This window comes from Anopheles cruzii, chromosome 3 (assembly GCF_943734635.1).
Source record: "Anopheles cruzii chromosome 3, idAnoCruzAS_RS32_06, whole genome shotgun sequence".
In the NCBI taxonomy this organism is placed as follows: Eukaryota; Metazoa; Arthropoda; class Insecta; order Diptera; family Culicidae; genus Anopheles; species Anopheles cruzii.
In genome coordinates, this window is record NC_069145.1 from 51,362,832 (window position 1) to 51,386,675 (window position 23,844).

The window sequence follows — 23,844 nt, forward strand, 5'->3', positions numbered from 1 at the left end:
TTTCATTTGCTCGGCAGTTTGGTGACAAACGTATGCTAAATTCTTGCTAATAAGCTGTATTGCAAATTCATACAGCTGCTGGAAGTAGTCAGACGAATAGGTCACCTTGAATGGGCTGTAACCAAGCCATTCTACGATATCTCGAATGCCACGAACAAATTTTTCTTCCTCTTTTTCTGGATTGGTATCATCGTAACGCAAGAAGCACACGCCGTCATTTGCGGCGGCGAACGCGAAGTTTATGTTGATCGCCTTTGCATGGCCAATGTGCAGAATACCGTTGGGCTCTGGCGGGAAACGAGTTCGAACTTTGCCTCCAGTTCGCTGGACATGCTCTTTCAACAACCGCTCCGTGTCCGATGTAACGACATAGCCGTCTGTTTTGAAATTTTCCCCTGGTCGATGGAAGTCGACCTTCCGCATCAGATCGACCATCGTTCGTGGTCCATCGAACGGTCGTTCTTCATGTTGAGCGCTGCTGGTTGCTTTCAATTGTTCAGGCAACTTGCTGGCAACTATTTTAGAGGCATCTTCGGCCGAACCCGGCTTTTCTCGTTTCTTCTTCCCTTGTGCATTATCGGCCTCAGTCTTTGGACCAAGCAAATCGAACATTTGCACGTCCACTTCACACTTCAGTGCTTTTCCGTCTACCCATGGTAATAAGGAACGAATCTCGGTCAGAAGTTTGCCCACGTTGAATCCGTAACGATTCGCTACAATATCTTGTCGGTGTTTTGCTATCGTCTTTTCCACCGCGCATTCCACTTCTTCCGGTGTCACCACAACCCCTACTCCACAGGCCTTATCGAATGCTGCCTCGTCGAAAGCAGTCTTTGCCACGTTGGTTAGAACATACTCGAGCGCCGTGTCGACCCGGAGGCTGGTGTCCAGAGCGCCCGTGTGGATTTTACGCACCAACATCTCCAGGAAATGGGCACTTTGAGGTTTAAGTTTTGAGCACATCTGAAATAGCAGTGACTTCTGCGACGCACTCAATTCCACATTGCTTGGCAAATAGGAGAAGGCTCGAGAAATCGTTCCCGTCAGCGATGCGTTTTTCAGTGTGTCCTTGATTTTTTGATCACTTAATCCGAGAGCTTGCAGATGTTCCATCGTGATTAGTTTGTTGAGTTTGCACCAAGTTCAGCTCTTTACTCCAAAACACCGGCACAGAAAAAGCAGAGAAGCAGTTCCTGTCGATGACGTTCGTAATAGAGAACCTAATATGAGACGCGCGGGCAGTTTGTTCTAATTACAAGCGTATCTATGTTTACAATCGAAAAGCTTACGTTGAATTATTTCAACATACAGCGACATCTTTTCTTTAACCTTTCTAGTTACAGATTTATTGACATTAGTAAAGCTTTTGACCAAGATATACCTCAAACGGGCGATAATACAACATTTTGTAAATTAATACTTTCGGATAAGCTTCAACCAACTCCAACAAAATCAGACATCAATTCCAACAATGCCGAATGAAGCTTAACGCTCAAAGTATGTATAATATTATACCAATAACAGATTGATGATAAGCTGGGAAGTAATTAAAAGACAATAAAAAATATCAATAAATAAAAAAAAGTTAAAAGCATTCGTAACGTAACCTTTATGTAAGCGTTACTGCGCTGCCACACGGTGCATAACTATAACACGTAACACATAACATAGTCTCAAATCTGGTATGTGCCCTGTATAACGTCGTGTTATAGGGTCTGCTGAGCCACAACGCTTTTGACGCCTGGTCGCTGTACTGTCAAAATTGTTATATGAGGCTGTTATATCTGTTGTTATGCACCGTGTGGCAGCGCAGTAACGTAACGTAACGTAACGGTCGACGGCAGTCGATTGTTGAAAATGCTGTACTCCTCGAATAGATCCTGGTTATGCGGATCGTTCCAGTAGTTCGCAACGGACGTGTGCTGCGATGTACGTATAAAAAAGTTGGTACGCTGTTTTGGCCACCAGCGAAGGGAAGATAAGGTGCAGAAAGTCGTCTGTAAACGCGAAGTAAATGAAAGAATTAATTGGGGAACCAGCGAAAAGAATTCCCTCAAGGCGACTTACCTCCGAATTGACCACCCTGCGGTGAACGTCCGGACGCAGTGGTTTGGGTACGTTTGGAGTACTGCTCGACCAAGAAGGCCACCTTGGGAATAACCAATCATGTTGATTCCGTCCGGGTGGAGGGCACACACCGCCTGAAGGTTGCTATTCGCTTCCAGCACCTGGTGCCATGCGTTTTCCAAACTAGACCAACCGCCGAAGCGCTCGAAGTTGTACACAACCGTATCTGGGTGAAGCTAAGAAGTGGGAACTTAACTTTTGTTAGCAAACATCCTCCATCCACGAACGTTCGACTTACCTGCTGAATTCTGGCACTAAATGCCCCATGCTCCATTCTACGCTACGAGGTAGGTCCTTAAGGACAGGTCCTTAAGTTCTTAAGGTCCTTAGGTCCTTAAGTTACCCCACAATTGTGGGGTAACTGGGGCGTCTTACGACGACGGGTGTGCGCGCTTCGTCTTTTAACCGTTGTTGCAGTTTAGCCTCAAATTGTTTTTTAGTTATTGGCCCGCAAAAAATTTCGACCACTCTGTAAATTGCTTCAACTGCGTGTTTATATTGTTTGAGTACTGTAGGTCTTTGAGGTGGTTTTGGTTGGCCCCAGGTACATTTTCGAAAAAAATGTTTGGTGAAAATGCATTTCAATACAGTGGTCATCTTTGCATCGTCGCCAGAGATAGGAATAGTGTTCACTATTTTTGTAAAAATTTGACCATTTGTCTTCGTCGCTGCTTCGAGGACCTTTAGTTGATCCTCGCAGTCGATCGGTAGCACTGGGAACAACTCTTCCTCAACGTTATCGTCGTCCTCTTGCATGTCTTCGGGCTCTTCCTCAACGTTATCGGCGTTGCAATCTACCGCTCCGTCCTCAACGTCATCGTCGTCCTCTTGCATGGACTCTTCGGGCTCTTCCGCTCCGTCCTCGAACTGTTGTAAGGACGTTGCAGGTTCTGCAGCATGAATGATACGTTCTAAGGACTCTATTCCTTCTACCCGGATTGGGATTGGAAATCGTATCAGTGGAAACGTAGTGGGTTCCGGGACGTTCATGACGCCCCGTTTAAAATTTAAATAAAACTCAGCTTCTGGCGTGGAATGTAATGCAGTCAACTGTGCTCCCCTATCCAAGGCTTAGCGCGTTGTTCATTTGATGTCACATCTGAAACCACAGTCATTTACAATGCGGAATGTCTGTTTCCGCTACAACTTTGCGTCATGCTTCAGTTCTTGTTGTTAATAGTTTTTGCTGCTTACTTGTGGCGTTCCACAGGCATTCGCGCTGTTTAATGGCTTTGGCCAGTTATTTTTTTGTCATTCCAGTCTTTCATGCTGCGAGTAAATGAAGACAAATAAGAGATAAAATTTATTTTGGCCACGAATAAGATTAGAACGAGTCATTACTATTATAACCAGAGTCAAAGATCGATTAAAAAAAAGACCACAGTCAGAGTCAAATGCAGTGCGAATTTCTCTCGGCTTCGTAACGAAAGAAATATAACTTGCAAGTAACTGGAGTAAATTTGGAAAGAAATACGATTACCGTATTTTTCCGTGTATAACGCGCACCCATATTTTAAGAGAAAAAATTGGGAAATTTTTTTTTTATTATACACTAGCAGACCCGGCGAACGTTGTTCCGCTCCAAAGGCAATGGGCCCCCGGTGAAAGAGCAGTCGGTAAACCTCGTCGCTGTCACGCAGCTGGCCATGGGTTCGATTCCCGATACCGGAGTGCCAAAGGGGATTGGCTCGAGACCAACTACCCCGCCCGTAAAAACGTACTGTAACAGCACCAGAGATTAACATTGTCTCTGGTTCAGGTTAAAACCGCTCAGCGGTTGTTGCTCAATAAGAAGAAGCTTAATACGTAGGAATAACTGTTGTAAATTTTTCTTCCACTATGTTGTGTTTAAGTATAAAAACAAAACAGCACAATCCGATCGTTTCTCCGGAAAATTTCAATGCGTCACATTTGTCCACATTCGGCCCAACGCTGGTATGCTCGCTGTATCGAAACATCTTCAATTTTCTTGGCTCTCTCATACTATTATTCAGAAATCAACTTACCTCTTCGATTTCTATGTTCTCGGGCACGAATGATATGATAAACACGTTTGATATTGATAAATATTTTAAGCCTAACAAAGCATAAACAAACTGATCACAGTCACAAGAATTTTCATGTAGTCATCGTTATTTTAAAGAACTGTTTTAAGCTACTGTCATTATCGGGCGTTTATATTGAGGTAATTGGGTTAAAATGTGTCATTTGCGCTACTAATTACCTGGGACGAAGAATCGAACCTCCTAGTATAACTGTCCCCCCAATTTCTATTGGACCACTGAGAATAAACCCTTGCGTGCCAATGAAATTTTTGTAAACATTAGAAGAATGAATCTGTTACTGAATACAATTAAATAGCTTGTATATTCAGATATTCTGGGTACTTTCATATTATCTGCGCGACTAACGGACCTTCACCCCGAAAATCTACACATTAAAAAACTACATTCCCCAAAAACCCAACAACCTACCCTCTCTCTACTGATCTTGATATACCTTGCTTGCTGATCTTGAGGATGCTGATCTGAACAAAGTGCCGTTTATGATACTATAGAAATAACAATGTGTGTTGGGTGATTGTTGCTTCGGACACCCTTGCAAACATGGTCTCAATCTTTCGACCGTTCGCGGTTAACCCTTTGAGTACCAACTGTTTCATGCTTGGGAGCGGAACAGGTGAAACTCGTTCGGTTCTAGTCGCAAATTGATGTTTTTTGATGCTAGACCAGTCCGGATCAGTGTTTTTACCTTTCGACACGTTAGGCCATCAACAGCCTGCCTGCCTGCCTGGTGTCGATCGGTTCACAATGTTCATAGTTCAAATTATTTTCAGTTTTCAAGAGTTTGGTTCAGGCAACAACGAGCGCCGCATGCTACAACAAATGCTCCGCGCAGTTTCAATTGTTGTTCCCGAGATGCCCAGAGATGCGCGAACCGTGTTGGAGACAAGTGAGCCAATAACGATTGAACGCCAACAGGATGGTTACTACTGGAATGGTGATCTCGGTAAGTTTACACATTACAGAATTACACAGTTTTCACATTACACATATTTTACACATTACAGAAAACGAGCTCACAATAAATTTGTTAAACACCGACGCTCAGGAATACGACATACATATTGGTGAGATATCGCTGCAGGAGACAACCTTGGCAAGTTCGTCTAAACGTGCTTGGGTGATACTACTGGCCGAAAATAACCCTGCAGCTGAGCCATTTCCCATCAGTGTGTTTTGCGGAAATCGCGTGCCGAACCTTGAAAAGTTCCTGCGCCCGTTCGTTCAGCAAGTGCGCGATTTATTTGATATTCGAGGGATACGACCACGGGTAGTTATTACCGACGCCGCAGCACACGCTTTCGTTAAAGGTAAATTTGGAAGTTGGAAGGTTCCATATTTCCATGCTGTAATCTATTTTATTATATTTTACAGGAATAGGAAATGCACAAGGATACAATGCGTGCCCAAAGTGCATTTTCTGTGGGGAAAAGGGAAATGGTCGCGTTACCTCATACTACTGCGAGAACCCGGACGCCATCCCCGCCCGGGTCGGAGCCGATTTTTTAGCCGGAACGCCAACGCCACTAACGGACCTGCCAATATCGGATATCGTTGAGGACGTGTTGGTGGGAGATGATTACCACGTCTCGCATGTAGGGGTTGCAAGAAAGTTGTTTCCAAAGATTATTCAAGCGTTGGGCGCTGAAAAGCTGCACAATTTCGAAAAAAAATTGTGGAACATAAGGTTTCCACATGAGAGGGCAGCATGCAACATCGATCGCCGCTATCCAAGGGTAGCAGGTACACCACATGACCTTGTTTGGAAAGCGTCTGTTTGGGCCACATTTTTAGATGTCCACGCGGTGATTCTGTTTACAGAGTGTGGGGAAGGCGATTATTCGTTAGTGCAGTTGTTACACTACGCGGTGGCAATTCTTAACACCAAAAAATTTCACACACCGCTTTTATTGGATTATGCGCATTTAATGCTAAAGGATTTCGTAAAATTTCGTTAAATTTGTGCAAGCTGTGCAAGGAAACCCAATTATTATACGTGGTTTTCCCCTTACAAACATATCTCCTCTTCATGCTCATCCAATTCCGGTACCTGGAGAGTGCTGAGTGAAATAATTTTATAACACGAACGGAAAAGCCTAGACTGGGACCAATGATGCGGTTTAACTTAGAGAATTTAGTATGTAAGTTAGCTGTAGTAAAAATGACCCAAAATTTTGCGTTCTGCCCGATTCCAGAGTCATTCGCGAATAATTTGTAAGCAACGATTTGTTCGTCTTCTGTCTGATTGAGTGCAATAGTGCAAGATACACTGTCACACTGTCTTTTTACTACATTATTTTTCTGTTCATTATCACCTGCTGAAAGTAAATTAAACACAGAAAACAGTACTAAATTTATCCTACGCTATCCCATTCTACGGAAAATTTACATAAAATAAACGGACATATTTTGTTTCGTCTGCAAATATCAAATTTCTGATAAAAATCTAGCCTTATGAGTGAAACTGGAGCGTCCTGTTGTAACCCACAATCTCTAACGCCAAAAATAAAGGGGTTATTGTTCGAACCTAGAAAGTAAACATTTCGATGAATACGGTCGACTTTTTCCAGTTTCCAGCGAACTATCTTTGGTTTTACAAATGTTATTCCAACAAATTATTCAGTTATTTGAACACATCCGAATTTGACGTTTCGCTTCTTGGCCGTTCGCCCAAGGGCTACTACGAATACCCCATCGCTGAATACCAAGTATAAACCTCCGTTTCCGTGATTTTTTTCAACTATGAAAATGAATAAATACTGGACGTGAAATGTTTTCCATCTGAAATATATTTTATTGTGAGTAATACTCTTTTTGTTATATATTTTCTGAAAACGATTTTCAGACTTAAGAAATAAAAGAATAAATTTGGTTCCAGCCATAAACCTGTTGTTTACTACTGAATTAAAATCCGGGCGTATCGGAACGTGATTCAAATCAAAAACAGTTTTACTTGCTAAGCTAATGTTGAAATACATGGTAAAAAAAACACTGTTTCATCATCGAAATTCTATTCGATTTGTTCACAGCGATGCAAAGAACAAAGTGAAAGTAAGTAAGCAAAAGTATAGCCATAATTTGAAGATAGTGTCCAATGTAATAAAATTAATTAAAATTACCCAAAATCCCATGAATGCAGTTTTGATTGATGCATTTGCAAATATTAACCACGAAAAAATGCATAGTAAATTTTAAAAAAGAAAGGAAAAAAAGTGAAAAAAATCTACCACGATGCAAGATCAACTTAGGCATCTACGATTAGATCAATTAATATGATTGATATTCGCATGATTTTGCGCATGATGAGCGTTGTCTTGATCAGTTGCATTCGAACCAATAGCGTCTGTGAATAAAGGGAGGAAATATTACTCAAAATATATTCATTGCGTTCCAATAAACAAACATACAAGAAACGCTATCGTTGTCCACCGCATGGAAGAATTGATGCGTGTATGGTGATGCTAGTGACGGGACGATCTGCGTAGTTTGAGATGCGATTGCTACAGCGTGCTGGAATGAAGGATGATGATGATGCACAGCAGCATCCGACGGGGGCATAATATCGAAAAAGTAACTCTGTCCTACACAGTTTTGGGCGGGTGGAGGAAAAAGATGCGAATATTGGGGAGGAAGAAGCTGATGTGGGTTTTCTTCCTGTAGTTTACAATCAAACGATTGTTGATGATGATTTAGCAATTGAATCGGAAGCGTGTGTTGCTGAGATGCTGGCGGTGGCTGGTGTTGTGAGGCCATGTGATGTTGAATCATTGAGTATTGCGATAATTGCGGTGGTTGCATCTATGTGCACGGAAACAGAGACACATTATTACGAACCATTATTAACATCTTAATTCGTGCGTGCGTACCGCTGATAGTGTAGCAAATGGTGATAAACCTGCATAACAATAGTTGGGAATAAGATTCGGATTCCCCACGAAAGATTCGGGCGGCGGCGGCAATGTTGACTCGGGCAACATGCCCATGTTGAAGGCAGGTGGACCATGCATAGAAGCCAACAGATCGTATTGCGGTGGAGGGATCAGATGATACTGGAACGGATAATAGGGCGCAAAAAGCCCTCCCTCCGGTAATATCTGTTGTTGTTGTAGAATGTCGAGAGCCTCAAAGTTGTCGATGGTTTTCTCCTTGTCGGTTGAAAAGTTATTATCAACCGGTGTGGATTCTGCTGCATTTGTTGCAAGATTGACGCTGTCGGAGAGCATCTGGCTGTTCCATAATGCCCACTTTCGCTGAGCATAATCTACGGAGAAACGTTGTTCATGCCCTTGGTGTAATGCACACGTTCTGGCCACTCTACCTACCGGCAGATCTCATAACGCTGACATTTTTTACATCATTGTAAGAAACGCACTCTACGGAGTGTGCATTGAGGCGTACCATCAGCAGTTGTTTTTCGGCTATAATGCGCTCGATGCGACAAAATTTGTACCCACCGCGAATTTTCGCGAAACACTTAGTGCCAATCTGCAACAATCCCGAAAAGTATATAAACAGGAGAATTAAAATTCAACGATAATCGTAGTCGTAGTCTTAGTTGCTACACTAAAAGCAAAACGAAATAAAACTAGCTTACCTTGAAGAGTGATGCCTTATTAATGGTCGAACCACTCAATTTAGCTTCCTCTATCCAAGTATCGTATTCTCCGTTACGGTACATATGCGGGTCAAGTGATTTGGCCGTTTTGTAGGGGAACGGTGTAATACCTGCTGATAGCAGCTGTCGCACACAGGAGATATTACGATCGTAAAGGAGTGGATCTGGTTTTCGAACGGTATGTTTGATGCGAGACACACAACCACGGCCTCGGTTGCTGTTAGCATCATTCCTCCAATGAGATCTAAAAAACATTGCAATGCTTCCGAAGTTTTCGGTATTATGAAAATTACAAAAGCGGAAGTTGTGCAGTACGCATTCCGATGCATCATGTTTGGTACTGAGCACGAAAGATCGACCATCAGCAGTGACAGCAACATCTTCGTCATTCTCATTCTTCGAGTACTTCGTGGTACGATCATGTGGATCGTACAGCATTCGCTCAACGGCGTATGCTACGTCCGGTAGTTTAAGCACATGCACGTACAGCAATTCGTACACCAACGCTGCGGGAAAAACAATTTTAAATTTGTATTGATTAGCGCCAGCAAACACTTACGAAATACCTTGACAATAAGCAAGATTTTCCATGTATTTAAGAGTGTACACGGTATCGAATGATTTATCACGCCCAATAAAAACATTCCAAACTTCGTCGTTGTCTTGATTATTTACAAACCAAGTTCCTCCGGCGAACGGTTCAAATGTTTGTACATTCGCTCTGTGGACGTATATTAAAACAGAATTATTTCAAACAATGTCATTGTGCATCTAGTGCGAAGCAAACAAGCAGATCAAACCCCATACCTGTGCAACAGAGCTAACGCCCGTAGCTCCAGCTTTGTTCCTACCGTAAGCGGAGATGCCAAAGTATTTAAATAATGATCAAACCCGCGTCCTGAGATCTGGAATCAAATTAAGAAATGAAAAAGCAATATGTTATTCAACGCCCAACGCGTATCTAACGTATCATCAATTGATTTTGTCATATAAATTCAAGGTTAGGTTTGGCCAAAGCTTAATTTTCAACGCTATCGCTAATACCATCTTTTACAAGTGTCAATTTGCGTGAAATCTGAAACAAAGAATGTGTAGCAAAAGGTGAGCTGAACGCACACCAAACAATGCATTGCAATAACGGTTGCTTATTACCGTAAGCCAAAAGAAGCAGTCCTTAAGCATTGTTAATTGGATGGTTAGGTTAAACACGTGGCTCCTTTCAACTTACCTCCGGAAAAAGCGTAGGATTTTCACGCATATATTCAATGCAATCAGTCCGCACCCGTTGGTGATACAGCTGGATTCCGTAGTGCTGCTCGGAAACAACGCGGAACAAATTTGCACTATCCTGGGGAGTGTGCTTGCGATAGTAACCTAACTTTTGTAGAAACTGATCACAAATGTCGGGCGTATCCCGACTCCCCGTTGCAAAAGTGCGGCTGGACTCTTTGTAGCTTCCCATATTCCTCTCACTGACAAGTAGAATTTTAACGATCGCTGCTGATTAGTACACCGCACCGCACTACTTTACGTGTTACAAGATAGTTGTGGCCGATGTGTTTAATTGTGCCCTGCACTTCAACTTCACTATTTCGTTATTCGATTCAAAGCAGATAGGTACGACAGTCTCTTTCGCAGCTTAAGAATATCACGAGCTTTTGCGAACAATTGATCGTCCACTTCGGCTCAGCCGAAATTACAATAGCGCAGTTTCCGTTAGCTTTCTGCGTCACATAAAAAAAAACGACAAACTCTACAGGTAAGAAGTGCTGCCAAATTGGATCATTTGATTGCTGCTACCTCAGACGTTTATGATCTAGAATTAACTTTAAATTGATAGATTGTTTTTTCAAAAATTTAAAAATGCATCCGATTTATTGTAGACCTACTTTGAAGCTTTGCAAATTTATTGCACAGAATTATATTCTAAGCAATGCTATGGTTGCAAAATTTGTTTTTCTAGTTCAAGAGAACTCAGTAATATACTTTCAAACGAAGATGTACAATGGAATACTAAATCGACACAGCACTTTTACGTGGTCTTAAGAGATCTCGTGTTTTCTTACCGTTTTTGGACTTGGTTCCGCCAATCGCCTTTCGACCTCAGATGGTGCTACTATCTGCCAGTGGATGCTACGGCGAAAATCAACCGACTAACGGAGATCCGACGGAGTGGTGCCAACGCGCGGCAAAGGAAGCCAACATCCGTAGGGAACTGCCGTCAGAAGGATCGAGGTTCAGGAGGAAAGAACTTAGTCCGATCGTGTTGGGTAACTAATGATATCTGATTTATTCAAACGAATTTCCCTGCTTATGAAGTAAGTTTTGGCCAACTCTTCTGTGTTTTGTTTCACTTTGGCAAGCGCGGCATTTAAGCGCTTCTTTCGCCCTACCGTCCGAATTCTGCTGACCGACCGCTTTTTCGCGACTGCTTACTCTTTCGTTAACCCGCTAGGCTGGCCGGCAGGGCCGATCGCACGTCTCACGCATTTTGCATTCTCAGCGCTTTTGCCGCGACGCATGGTCCGGGAACGGGCAAATTGCATTCTCGATGCTTTTGCGGTGCGTTCGTTATTTCCACGATCGGGTGACGATGGGTTCATAAGTGAAAATAAGTATATAAATATCGATGTTGTAAATGTTGGTAAATTAGGTTTTAGTGTTCACAGTCGATAACGGAATAGTGGGGTATTTGAACGTTGCGAAACAAAGTTTATTTGGAGTTTGAGGCCTGAAGTTTTCAATTTTTTACTTTCAATTTTTCATTATTTTTTTTCCGTCGTTTTGCTCGCTAATAAAGCAACTAGAGTAGATTTAGGTATTTTTGTGGTAATAATAAAGTAATTTTTTATTTGTTTTTTTTTATTGTTTTGCGACAGTGGAATTCAGGTTGTTCAAAATATGTATGGCTAAGACTTTTCATGTGCACCAATGCTTCCTAAAATAGCAGAATTATTATGAAAATGATTTAATTGATATGTGGCTGACCGGTACGAGGCTGCCGGATTGGAGCTCGGGGACAACCGGAGAGACGATCCACGGTGCAGCAGAGGACGAGTTAATGGCCATTACCAACGTCCTTGACCCACGATCGATCCCTGGGCTCGAATGAATCCCCAACGCAGCCTCGATAATTTCGCTTCCGTGCCGTGTCGCACAGGCTGGCCGAATATCCTGGGCAACGACTAGATACTAGAGAGAGGACATAGGACCTATGCTGGAGCGCGACTTAGAGGATGACAAGTTAACATTAATGTTACGCAGGGGACCGAGCTCGCGAAGCAAGTTGGTTAAAAGTGTTGCTTGTTCCGTACACTTACCTTTTCCGATCGGAGTTTCCATGTTAAACCCGTTTTTTTAACGATTTTTTTTACCTGGGACGGACACGGTGGATTTGAACTACTATCTGACACTGGAGGCTTCGAGAAAAGATTGTTTCCGGCTATAAGAGTTCCGACGGAGTGGTGCAAACAATGTAAGCAATCAACATCCAGAGGGACCTCAGCAGCGGTTTCAAACAAGTTAAGAATAAATTGACCCAAGACCAAAGCGTTCCACAGTTAATAAGTGATTTTATTCTACAATGTTCATGCCTTACATAGTAATTTTCTTAAGATTACCCTATCTTTGTCTCATTCTATCCATGCATCGCTTCTCGGTGGTGATCGAGCCTTTTTGGGTTTATTTACCACCTACGACAGATCGAGCTCCCTCACACGTGTTTCCTACGCTTTGGGATTCGTAGAACCCCTCGGTCGATCGATCGTCGAAATAATCTATTCTAGGTCGGATTTCGTCGCGTTCTCAACAATTGACAAATAGTAATTAACTAAATTGTGGATAAATGTCCTTTAATAATATTTAAATGCTTTTCGCCTGATAGCTTATGGACGCAGACGAAAAATTGGTCTCATAACACAATTTATAAATGTTTATGTTTTCTTTAAAAAAATTGTTCAACTAACCATCTTTTGTTTTCAATCGTTGCTATTGTTACAATTAACCGATATGTGTGGTTATTCGCTCATCCATTCTTTTTCGCTTAAGAAAAGAATGATGTTTTATTATTAGAACGGACAGAGCCGTAACACCAACTCAAACTGTTAAGCTCACAAAAGTTGAACCATCGTAAGGGTTCGAATCGCGAAGAAACCCATTACAATCGGTGCAGCTTTTGAGCTGCGAATCCTTCGTTTGCGAAGGATCTAAGGACGAGGATTTGACATGGTTTTAAGGCCGTGCGGTTTTAATTTTTATCAAATTGGATGAGTGGCGGATTTTTTTACATAGATTTTTAAATTGTTCATGTTCTCGCGATGCTCTAGTTTAGGTAATAATTTTATCATGAAGACACAATATCGAGAACTGGATCGTAATTAACGTTACCATTTACTGGTTCCGAAACATTAGCAACAGTGAAGCACAGATCCATTTCATCGCGAAGTATTTGTGTTTGGTCTGTCCGTTTTTCCGGATGCTGACGGCGTATATGAACCTTTAGATAATCTTTTCGTGGATAGCGGCGTAAGCAGTACTCACATTGAAAAGGTTTACTCTCGTCACCCGGATTGTGTATTAGCATGTGACGCTTCAAGTCTGATGCTTGGACGTAACACTTCCGACACACCGTGCACTCGTATTTCTTTTCGCGCGTATGTACACGTTTGTGTATCTTGAGACATTGCAGCCGCTTGAAGGTAGCGCCACATATTGTGCACCCGTACTTGCGCTCCTGCGAGTGGCTTATCAGGTGCGTCTTCAGTAGATCTTTTGTGCGGAAGCACTTACCACACTGGCGACAGGCATGTTCTTTGGCGTCGCTGGCATGCAGCTTGTGATGGTTTTTGAGGTAAATTTTGTTTTTAAACCTCCGCCCGCATATACTACATTCGAACGGCATCTCGTTCGAGTGCGTTGTGCTGTGGTTGGAAAGATCGTTTGCCCGACTGAACGTGCGACCGCATATCGCGCAAGTGCAGCACTTCTTGCGAAACACCTTCTGTCGATGCTGCAGCAGGGTATTGGCGCTCGAAAATCGTTTACGACAGGTCGGGCATTGGAAAGGCCGAGTTGTTTCCACGTTGGTTCCTTGCAGTTCTTCTTGATCTTTCTCTTTTCCATGAATTTGATTCGAGTGTTCCCTTAGGGCATCTAGATCTGCAAACTCGCCACGGCATCCCCCGCAGCATTGATGTTTCTGTTGTTGCTCAACCTCTTGTCGATGAGTTCGCTCGAGATGCAGCGACAGAAACAATTGTTTCATGAAAATAGCACCGCAGCTTCGGCACTGAAACTGACGAGTCATGCGTTGATGGGTAGCGAGTGACTTGCGTGTCGGATAGCGTCGGAAGCATGTTTCACATTCAAATGGTTTGTCGGCTATTTCCGTACGCTCCGGCTGATGTACTTGGTGAGAGTGCCGCATCAGGTCGAGCTTTGTTTCAAATTCCATCCTACATCCGCAACATTTGTGCGTCTCCCGGTCATTGTGGCACTTACTGTGCGTGTCGAGGTTTGTCTGCGTCATGAACCGTTTGCCACACCGTGGACAAACGAACTTCCTATTGGTTGTACGTTGGTGGTTCTTCAACAGCTGAAGGCTACTAAATTCGCGATAGCAAACTGTGCACCGCAAGTTCGATGCGTCGTCAGAACTGGTCCCGTTGCGCCACTCTGGCGGCAGGTGTACATTTTCACAGTGCTCCCGCAGACTTTGCTCATTCTGAAACAATTTCCGACATCCGCAGCATTTGATTGGCATAATCGGTGACAAGGAATGTTCTTCGTTGACCTCGTTCAAGACGCGAACCGTGGCCATCGTTTTCATTGCTCTGCTCGGCTCTCGTTGCTCACATGGCGCATTTAGCGAAGCCCTAGGCTTCTCTTCATGCTGCTGTGAAGGTGATAAATTTCGATGCAATCGATGTTCGGTGACTGCCGAGGAAAGTGGTTGCTCAACCGTTGAATCAGCTCCAACGGTCAAAGTTGTGAAATTGTGCTCTCCAAGCAGCAACGTAGGATCACCGTCAAGCCTCATCATATCGTCATAAGCATCCGCTAGCAGAAATTCGTAATCCGATGGATCCATCGTAATCCGATCTTCGGTCGCAACGTGTCGTTCACGGTTGCGTAAGTTCAGTTCGTGCCGAAAGATGGAACGCAACGAAGCATCCGACTCGCGGCATTTTTGGATGATGTAGTATGCGATAACCATATTTTCCGCGCAGTTTCGGCACGCATTCCCAGGCAGAGCATCTTGCGTCTGTATGTCAACGCTCGTGAACTCCGCTATTATCTCACTCAATACGATGTCCTCAAACTCGTCGTAGATGCAAACAAAATCTTCCTCGCAGTTTTCCATACAAATCCGGCACACTTTGAAACAGTCCGGTTCTATCAGAATATCCATCTCCGGATTTTCTCCTGCAACGGACGGAATATTTTAGCATTTGCTGCTGGCTGGAGTTCTAAAATCGCTTTCGATCACTATTTTGTTTCAAATTCCAAGGAACATGCTTAGAGACTCACCTTTTGAAGAGACGCTACATTTGTTGTTGTTTTCTGAATGAACGAGAAATATCATCTGTTAGTTGTTGTTATTGTTGTAATTTTGACAGCAGGTAAAGGACTGATCGGAATGAATGGAGGAATGAATTAAAACCCGGTCCACACGCTACGATGCATCGTTCACGATTTGCAATCACAGCCATGAAAGTAATACTGTATTGGTCTGCCTTGGCATTGTGCGTTTCGGTTAAAAATAAAAAATAGAACGGGCCAAGAGTACTTATCAGTCCCAGTGATCGAGGAAATGGGTTTTAAAGTGAAGCCATTATTCTCACGTTAAACTTTTGCTTTAAAAACATTCAAAACAACATGCCAAACCACCATCAATACACGCTCACATGTCTATCCACCGTCAGCACACGCACACATGTATGGAGATTGGATCCATTGGACCGAAATTGATGCTCGACGCTTCAGATTTTTTAGATCTGAAACTATGGTCGTAAACGGGCAAAATTGGTACAACTTCGCTGTCCACACGTTACGATGCATCGTTAACGAATATCGTAACGTGTGGACCGGGCCTAATGAATGGAGGAATGAATCGCCCCAGGATCAATTGGTTTTGGCTGTTCGGCCAATCAGCTGTGTTTATTTCGCGGCTACACATCATTCCTTAGTCCAAGGTTATCCGTTGTTGCGAAGGAGCTGGCGAGTACGAGCATAACGAAACCGGATCGGCGGTAGCATTAGGCAGCAACGATAACCTATCAACACAACACCGTGCAGGTTATTACATACTTGATACTCAAGCGCGCCCCTTCCTCCGCGACTCATCGTCAACTCCGCGAATATGCAGAACAGCAGTTAGCAGCCCATCTGCACCAATTCGGCACAATTGGATTCATTGGCATCACTCAGTTATTACAATAGAGCAATACTCAATCCGTTGGGTTGAGTAACACATCTGGGCTTTGTTGATCGAAACGGAGGTAATTGTACAGTCGGTGAAATATTGTAAAAAGCGCATCATGACACGAACGAAAAACACATCTTTAAAGAAAATAGAACCATGCGAAGTGAAATGTACTGAACAGAGGTAAGCGAAGATAGATAGATAGATAGAGCGAATGTGCAGATAATAATTTTCTTCATTGTCTTAATTTCGCAGGCTACTGCATAAATGGACACGATATTCAAGCGCCAAACTCGAAGAGGTGGAGGAAACACTGTTGTCAGGTTTGTGCACAGGGACGTAGCAACTACCACATTAATGCTGCGGTAATAAGTTCGGGAAACATGCCTTTCCTTGTGGGTCATTGTGGGATGCTGGTGGAAGACGATGATGGAAGATGAAGTGTCTTTTGGAGTAGATTGATTGCACCAAACTGGAGCGCTCATTTACTTATCTAACCTGACTCATGTTATTTTTCAGCTCTTCGGAAACCCTTCGAAAGTATCTTTGTAGAGGTAGGTCATTGTGTTGGCAAGAATGATAAGATACGCACAGTTGCCCTAAACCGAGAATCGGCAAACATTCCTGTGCTGTTGTTACACGGGCTAGGCGCAGGCGTTGGGCTGTGGGTCCTAAACTTAGATGCCATTGCTGATCACCGACCAATGTACGCTATTGATATACTGGGCTTTGGGCGAAGCTCCCATCCGAAGTACGATCCTGATACGGCGGCCGCCGAACGGCAATTTGTGGAATCCATCGAAGCCTGGCGTATTGCTGTTGGTATCAAGCAAATGTACATCCTCGGCCACTCGATGGGAGGCTATCTTGCCTGCAGCTATGCTCTATCGCATCCGCAACGGTAACGTTGCATGTCAGCAGAATGGTCGCAATACTTTTCACATTTGTTTCAATTTCTGGTTTCTTTTGTTTTTCTAAACACGCAGTGTTGCCGGTCTAATACTAGCCGATCCATGGGGCTTCATGGAGACACCGCCGAGAATAAAGCGCAAATACTGGATACGTGTATTGTACAGAACGGCTCGAAAAATGAATTTCTATCCGCTAACGGTGGTTCGTCTTGCCGGTCCAACTGCCGCCTGGATTTTGAGCCGAAGGCGGACTGATATCACATCTCGTTTTGAATCGATTGTTCCCAACGAACGGGTGGTAGCCGACTATCTGCATCTGGTAAATGCGCAGAAACCATCGTAAGTGGTTCGCTAATTGGATCTCCGTAATTTGTAATTAAATAATGACGAGTATATGTTTCGAATTGACTACATTAAACGTAGCGGAGAAAGCGGTTTCTGTGCAATCCAGAAAAACTTTGGTTGGCCGATAAACCCGATGCTGCAGCGTATCGATCAAATTGACCCGAGCATACCCATGACGTTCATCTATGGCTCAGAATCATGGATCGACTTGGAAGCCGGAGAAATAACAAAATCAAAACGCACTGGAAGTTTCGTGGAAGTGAAGGTAAGTGTTTACGTTTTTATTTAAGTAGTAGGTCGCTATTCATATCATTCCGATTCCGATCGTCTACTACTTTATAGATAATAGATAATGCAAGCCATCATTTGTACGCCGATTTTCCTGACATCTTCAACCGGCACGTTAACGATGCTTGTCTGAAGTATGACGCACGTAGTAGTACGCTTGCTACTATGACAGAACTTTCTGAGGAATAACAGAAAGCACTAGCGATTCTATCCCCCCATGGTACAAATAGCAATCGAACGCAGTAAATATAACAGAATCGCCTCGAAATTATGTACCTTGTACTGCCAGCCATACAAAAAGACACTTGAACATGAACTGAAAAAAAATCTTGGAAAGCGATTGGATGCCAGTGCAATGATTGCCACAAATTTCCTACTTCCCACCAGATCTACAGAATTTTTATAATATTACATTCTTCCAAAACAACAGCAACTGCTGGTCAAATTACAGGACAAGGCAAGTGCTGACTGACGCGGTATTTCCAGGTCAACATTTCAATTCTACACTATTTACATCTCAAATCTGTTCCACCTGAACAAACACCAGTTTCCAGGAATATGCGATCCGGTTCCTCCGTAGTTATTAGAAGTAACATAGAGCAGCTGCACTACGCTGCCACAAATCAGATGTCATCCTAGATGAAGTGATAGCGCTTTTGAAAGCAAAACTGTAGGATTAACGTCAACGAAGATGCTTTTTACACAACCTGTCCAGCAGTTTTAGTACTACAACTTGTCTTTAAATGTTTACAATATCGTAGAGTTTATAACTCAGTTTGTCAAGGTTTTGTTATCAACGGCATAATTGATTGCTCGCAACAATCGTTTGTTAACTCTATGAGAGATAGCTAAAAACAATCAAGTTATTGTATCATTTAATAAGCCAATAAAATATACACTTCCAAAACAGTGGCATGTATTTATTTATGTTTTAAAACCTTTAAAAAATCGCCAAGCAAATTGATGGCAAGAAACCGGTATGCACGAAATGCACTGCGAGATGGTGCTTGTGGAATGCATTGCAAGTACAACATTTCGCACTTAACTGTTACTTTTCCTCCTATTCATCGGTCCCGTTTGCCGGCCACAATGCTAATGATCTATATTTATCTCCAAGAACTGCAAAGTAACGATGCTGCACCAGTTAGTACCAGTTGAGATTCCAGATTGAAAACACGAAGCAATGTCCGTGTTTTCACCAGATCTTAGAATAAACGTATTGGCTTATTTGTACGGGCTGCTGCTGTTTGCAGCTACTGCTGAAGATCCACTGTTACGCCAGAAACGGTTTTTGATTTTCCCCCGTGCTAATCCGCAACGCTTGCAGTTAATCGGTGGATTTGGCATTCCGGTTGACCTCCAGCAGGAGTCAATAACTGTTGGATATGTGATAAAATGCGTTTACTTCTTACCGTGGAACTCGTCCCATTTGATACCTCCTTTTCTGGATCGCCACGAATTCGAAACGGTTCAACGAAGAGATACGTGGTCCGTCCCACTAGTGTTGTTACCAGCTGACAATAATTGGCAGGAAGATGGACGACTCATTACCGGAAGCGACTCCCTGCCGCAATCGCCACTCGCAGAATCTCGATGGATATTTTATCGGGCCTTGGAACAAATATTCGAACAGTCAGTCACCAAAGTAGCCCAAGCGTAAGTAGAAATAACATTCTAACACATTTTTGCCATTGTTATTACATCCACAGAAAAGGCTACGATGGTCACAGCTGTGTATTGAGGGCTATTTGCGAATCTTCTGAAGCAACTTTTTCCCACACGAGTGGACTAATAGGAGAATTGTTGCACATAATGTTCACACCGTCAACCAGCAACGATGAGGTAGCAGACGTCAGCCATGCACGGTATCGGCAAGCAGAAAGAATTTTGTCGAGCTTTAGTCCACGGGGCGAAAATTCGGTTTGTGAAAGCATGTACGCTGAATGTACCATTTCATTGATTGGGTCTTTTTCTAACTTTTTGGACTTGGCACTTAACAGAGACTAACTGAATGAAGGCGTCATCAACACCAATAAAACGCGTTCATTCATTGAAGCTTTGTTTCTGGAAGCAAGATTGTAAATCATCCTCATCAGAATAAACTTATCCCTTTATATGCTAAATACTTTCGATTACAAAAATCGACTGCTAAATACACTACAATGGAATGGTATTGCTGGACAAAGTACTTGTATGCGGTTTTAGGGAGCATTCATAACTTACGGACGCATATATAATAACAATTAAAAATAAACAAAAAAATTTTCTTTCCAAAAATGGGGGGATATTTTTTAATTGGCATTTTGGTTAAAACGATAGAGGATCGATATTATTATCAGTAAACACATTTTTTTCCTTGCGTGCACCTTTTCACTTAGTGTAGTGTTACTGACTTATTTAAGATTTATTTTAAATTTGAAAAGGATGACTTTCTTTGACAAATGTCAATTGTCACAGATGTTCTAATCTAATCTAATCTAATCACAGAATCTAATTCATTGGATACGTCAAATGTATTGTCAATGTTTATATTTTGAGTTTTTTCTGTAGTGTAACCTAAAATATGGAGAGCGATTCGAGAATCGATCATTATTGTGAAATGATGTGTAAAGTTTATTGGATAGGACGTTGCGTATACAATGAAATGGACTTTACAATCTACTAATATACGAGACAAAAATCAATGTATGCTATGTTGCTTTTACGTTGCATAAGGACATAAGGACACCAAGCATCGGCGTGTTTTGATTTTACCATATTTGGAGCCAATCAACACGCTTGTTTCCGAATATTTTAGCAAAATGAAATTTCTTGCTGAAGGGTAATTTGCTTGAAGTTATTTTTATTTGAAGCAATCTAATGTTTGAAATAATCTTTGTAGGTGCATCTTCATTTTGCTTTTCACCATTGACTTTTTACGTCGCCCAGCAGCGGCATCAGTTTTAGAATATATTTGGCCATCGGAGGACACTGGTAACATCCAACAGCAAGATCTGCCCATACACTTTGAAAATCATCTGTTTATTCTTCACATGTTCAGATGATCGATCAGCAGCTATCGATACTTTTCCGTCCGTGCCATATGAGTTGACCGACGGTGAAGAAGACTTTATACGCGAAGCTTCAAGATGGATTGGACTGACATTGTCGAAGCTCGATTTGTGTCACCATCGTGTCGTACTTAAGTTAAAGAAAACATGCCACGAGCTAAATGCCGAGCAAATGGGTAAACTTGCGGTGATGCTACTCAACTGCCAGTCAGACTCGGAGGGTCGTCCATTGTTTCTGTGCAGCGACGAGATGGAACTTCGGCAGTGCACTGAACGGATGGATCCAGAGATGTGGAATGCCTACCATTTGATAACGAATCGTGCGAAAGCTGTATGCGCCAGCGTGCGACACGAGCAATTCCGGGGATTAACCGAGCTGACAGTGAACAAGTTGATGGCCACGGCTCAAGAGCAAGTGCGACTGATGAACGAAATGAGTATTAGTCAGGAACAGCTTCAAAGTAACACCCGCGAAGCAGTGCAAGTGATGGTTGATAACAATGAACGAATTATAAGCCAACAGGATAACATTATGCGACTGTCGGAGGTCAATCGGGTGAAACTGGAGTCCAATTTTCGTAGTTTGGAGCACGAGAAAAGTTTGATACGTTCAGGCCAGCAGAAAGTGGCGATAATGTTAACCGATCTCCACGATCGGATTGATGGCAACATGGAACAGCTAGAGCAGCAATCATTACGCACGACACAGCACCACGATTCGCGGTTGGCGGATTTAAAGCGTTTGCAGGAAAACATTGTCGCAATAGAGGCCACGGTCCAAGAAATGGATCAACACTTTGAGGAACGTCACCGCGAAGCCGAGAAGCATTACCAATACACGATAGAGCAACTACAGCTTATCAATACCACTGTATCGGACCTGCTGAATTCGTTCGAAAGGTTGCACCACAATTTTAACAGACAGGTTACTTGGTTAGTGGAAAAATTTGGTGGGAGCAAGAACTCGCTGCAAAACTTAAATATCATTTTACTACACTTAAGCTACCTTTTAATCGGTATGATATGTCTTGCCTTCGTCGGGGCGAGCAAATTGCTGCGGGTTGTGTTCATCTCCGCCGTACCAAGCAATCTATTAGGCGGTATGCTCGAACTCTTCCAACCAGACTTTCTGCGACTGACGTTCGCACTGGTTTGTATAACCGTCGTGGATGTGTTGTGGTGGTTAATTGTAAAATATTACCCATATGGAGGATTTGCGTGGGTCACGCGTCTCGAAAAGACGACAGAAGCGTCGAAGGTGAACACTAGTTTCGTTGGTGAGCAACCGTTTCAAGATAACATGGTTGGCAGTAACGAGCATTGCCAAAAAGAAATAGGTGAGGAAAACTCAAGTACCGAACACACAGGTTTCAAAGATGATTACCGCAGAATGCGAGAGCAATCAGTCAGCTCTACAGTTTCTCATGATTCAATGCGAAGAAGTGTGCCAAGATATGGTGATAATGATCGGACTCGACGGAGCGTCGCAGAAATGTCCGATACCGTAATGGAACATCACTATGGGTGGCAACGAGCGCAGTGCACTGCTCAAACACTGCGCGGTAGCCAATGTCGTGGCAACGCCACGCCAGGAAGCGATTTTTGTCGCTTACACGAACCGAGGAGTTTATAGGGTGGTTTTTCTATGCAGGGTTTTCTCAGGTGCTTCTGCAACGGTAAATATTCGCAAAACAGTTGATAGAGCTATATGTATAATAGTTCACAAAAAGGAGTGTAAATCTACTTTGTGATAAATAAAATTCTTTTTCGTTACCATATACAACGGACCTATGGACACAAAAAGGCAACAGAAGATATGTTGCACATATCAGAAGCATTGCGAACATATTTTTGGAGACAATTATTTCTCATATTAGTAAAACGCTTAGGAAATCGAATTTACAGTTTGTGGGAGCTGCCTCTTCGAGGACATCCCCACTCGAGTACTGGAGGTGACCGCGTGAACGCGGAGCGAGCACGGTAGGCGACCCGGCAGCACTGCCGAAAGTGACAGTCGCCCCGTATCCGGAAACCTTCGTTCTCTTATTTCGTCGCTCGATCGGTAAAGACGTGCTAAGTCAACGCTCCCGAACCGTAATCAACGTGTAAGGGCCGCCACCCACAAAGTGTGAAAAATCATTATCGTTTTGATAATAAAATAAATAGCATAAACTATCTACGTGCTAATACACATTTAAAAAAAATGTCGGTAAAATTAGTTGAAGTATTTCATATTTTATGTTTGTAACTATTTAAAATATTTTTTTTCGGATTGAACGAGTCGCGTAGAATCATAGTGATGCTCTTTGATTGCTTCCGTTTCCGTCATTGGATGCGGGAGTATTCAAATTTCAAACGCTGTAAAACAAAAGCGGTAAGGATTGAGAGAATGAAGATGAAGCATCATAATATTCTATACAAGCTGTGTACTTTTGTACTTTCGAAGTTTGGATTATGCACACACGTTATGCGCTACCGGATCTAATCATTGCACGATGAAAACATTGAGTATGAATGTCGGGAAAGAACAATTACCGATACATGGCCGTTGATATCGCTTTAGATATTAAAACTATGTCCTAGCTTATCAACGAAATGTAAGTTGTATAACTGTCAATTCGTTTGTTTCGCAATTTAGAGTGACAATTATACTACAACCAAAGATTTTTCCTCGTTTATTGGTAAGATTTGAGCAAACTCTTCTTCTTCTTGCGTTGATTTGTTTTTAGAATATATTTTTACATACAACCTCACGTTTGAAACAAGTAAAAGAATAAATTACTTTACTTTACGATATGTATGTATGTATGATTTTCGTCCTTGTTGCTGTGATGTTAGTTTCTCTCGTTCTGCTTTTCTCAAATCGTTGCCGTTCGGTTCATCCGTTCTCCCGCTTAGTTCGGTCCTCTCTCTTGAAGCTGCTTCCAGTTCTTCTACACCAGCCCACCCTAACTTGCGTCCTTTTGCCACACCATGCTTCAAATACGGCAAATGCATGCTGAGAGAATTTGAGTTGTGTCGG

The 23,844-nt window shown here is 42.7% G+C and overlaps 6 protein-coding genes across 8 annotated transcripts in view; 3 read left to right on the forward strand and 3 right to left on the reverse strand.

The window, feature by feature from the left end:
- LOC128270555 (probable glutamine--tRNA ligase) overlaps positions 1-1,113 on the reverse strand; it is a 3,415-nt gene extending 2,302 nt beyond the window's left edge. The window contains exon 1 of the mRNA XM_053007966.1: positions 31-1,113. Within this exon, the coding sequence (XP_052863926.1) occupies positions 31-1,113 (1,083 nt within the window). The remainder of the gene's footprint in view (positions 1-30) is intronic.
- A 6,321-nt stretch (positions 1,114-7,434) lies between these two features.
- Positions 7,435-10,267, reverse strand: LOC128270556 (protein ovarian tumor locus-like). Its single transcript, XM_053007967.1, has 7 exons — positions 10,034-10,267; positions 9,613-9,710; positions 9,372-9,526; positions 8,785-9,311; positions 8,513-8,675; positions 8,057-8,451; positions 7,435-7,533 (listed from the first exon to the last, which is right to left on the reverse strand). The coding sequence occupies exons 1-7, from the start codon at positions 10,265-10,267 to the stop codon at positions 7,435-7,437; spliced, it is 1,671 nt and encodes a 556-aa protein (XP_052863927.1).
- Positions 10,268-12,976: 2,709 nt separating this feature from the next.
- On the reverse strand, positions 12,977-15,214 carry LOC128273015 (oocyte zinc finger protein XlCOF6-like). Its single transcript, XM_053010918.1, has one exon. The coding sequence runs from the start codon at positions 15,212-15,214 to the stop codon at positions 13,148-13,150; it is 2,067 nt and encodes a 688-aa protein (XP_052866878.1). The 3' UTR covers positions 12,977-13,147.
- Positions 15,215-16,060: 846 nt separating this feature from the next.
- LOC128272415 ((Lyso)-N-acylphosphatidylethanolamine lipase-like) lies at positions 16,061-18,659 on the forward strand. Of its 3 annotated transcripts, none has more exons than XM_053010218.1 (6): positions 16,061-16,411; positions 16,484-16,551; positions 16,748-17,129; positions 17,215-17,478; positions 17,563-17,749; positions 17,827-18,659. In XM_053010218.1, the coding sequence occupies exons 1-6, from the start codon at positions 16,344-16,346 to the stop codon at positions 17,959-17,961; spliced, it is 1,104 nt and encodes a 367-aa protein (XP_052866178.1). In that variant the 5' UTR covers positions 16,061-16,343; the 3' UTR covers positions 17,962-18,659. The 3 variants fall into 3 exon arrangements, with proteins under 3 accessions (XP_052866178.1, XP_052866179.1, XP_052866180.1); XM_053010219.1 differs by having other exon boundaries at positions 17,834-18,659; XM_053010220.1 differs by having other exon boundaries at positions 18,203-18,659.
- Positions 18,660-18,955: 296 nt separating this feature from the next.
- Positions 18,956-19,872, forward strand: LOC128270557 (uncharacterized). Its single transcript, XM_053007968.1, has 2 exons — positions 18,956-19,404; positions 19,482-19,872. Exons 1-2 carry the CDS (start codon positions 18,956-18,958, stop codon positions 19,777-19,779), a joined length of 747 nt encoding a protein of 248 aa, XP_052863928.1. The 3' UTR covers positions 19,780-19,872.
- A 567-nt stretch (positions 19,873-20,439) lies between these two features.
- Positions 20,440-22,495, forward strand: LOC128272583 (protein brambleberry-like). The gene is made up of 3 exons (XM_053010416.1): positions 20,440-20,593; positions 20,654-20,745; positions 20,813-22,495. The coding sequence occupies exons 1-3, from the start codon at positions 20,574-20,576 to the stop codon at positions 22,453-22,455; spliced, it is 1,755 nt and encodes a 584-aa protein (XP_052866376.1). The 5' UTR covers positions 20,440-20,573; the 3' UTR covers positions 22,456-22,495.
- Positions 22,496-23,844: the final 1,349 nt, after the last annotated feature.

Coding starts and splice junctions, on each gene's coding strand:
- LOC128270556 (XM_053007967.1), bottom strand. CDS start 10,267: ATGGGAAGCTACAAAGAGTCCAGCCGCACTTTTGCAACGGGGAGTCGG. Junction 8,452..8,512: donor CAGCGTTATGAGATCTGCCG/GTAGGTAGAGTG, acceptor GTTTCTCCGTAG/ATTATGCTCAGCGAAAGTGG. Junction 7,534..8,056: donor CATTTGCTACACTATCAGCG/GTACGCACGCAC, acceptor CTTTATTCACAG/ACGCTATTGGTTCGAATGCA.
- LOC128273015 (XM_053010918.1), bottom strand. CDS start 15,214: ATGGATATTCTGATAGAACCGGACTGTTTCAAAGTGTGCCGGATTTGT.
- LOC128272415 (XM_053010218.1), top strand. CDS start 16,344: ATGACACGAACGAAAAACACATCTTTAAAGAAAATAGAACCATGCGAA. Junction 16,412..16,483: donor GTGAAATGTACTGAACAGAG/GTAAGCGAAGAT, acceptor TTAATTTCGCAG/GCTACTGCATAAATGGACAC. Junction 17,130..17,214: donor GCTCTATCGCATCCGCAACG/GTAACGTTGCAT, acceptor CTAAACACGCAG/TGTTGCCGGTCTAATACTAG.
- LOC128270557 (XM_053007968.1), top strand. CDS start 18,956: ATGTCCGTGTTTTCACCAGATCTTAGAATAAACGTATTGGCTTATTTG. Junction 19,405..19,481: donor TTGGAACAAATATTCGAACA/GTCAGTCACCAA, acceptor TTACATCCACAG/AAAAGGCTACGATGGTCACA.
- LOC128272583 (XM_053010416.1), top strand. CDS start 20,574: ATGAAATTTCTTGCTGAAGG. Junction 20,594..20,653: donor ATGAAATTTCTTGCTGAAGG/GTAATTTGCTTG, acceptor TAATCTTTGTAG/GTGCATCTTCATTTTGCTTT. Junction 20,746..20,812: donor TTGGCCATCGGAGGACACTG/GTAACATCCAAC, acceptor TCACATGTTCAG/ATGATCGATCAGCAGCTATC.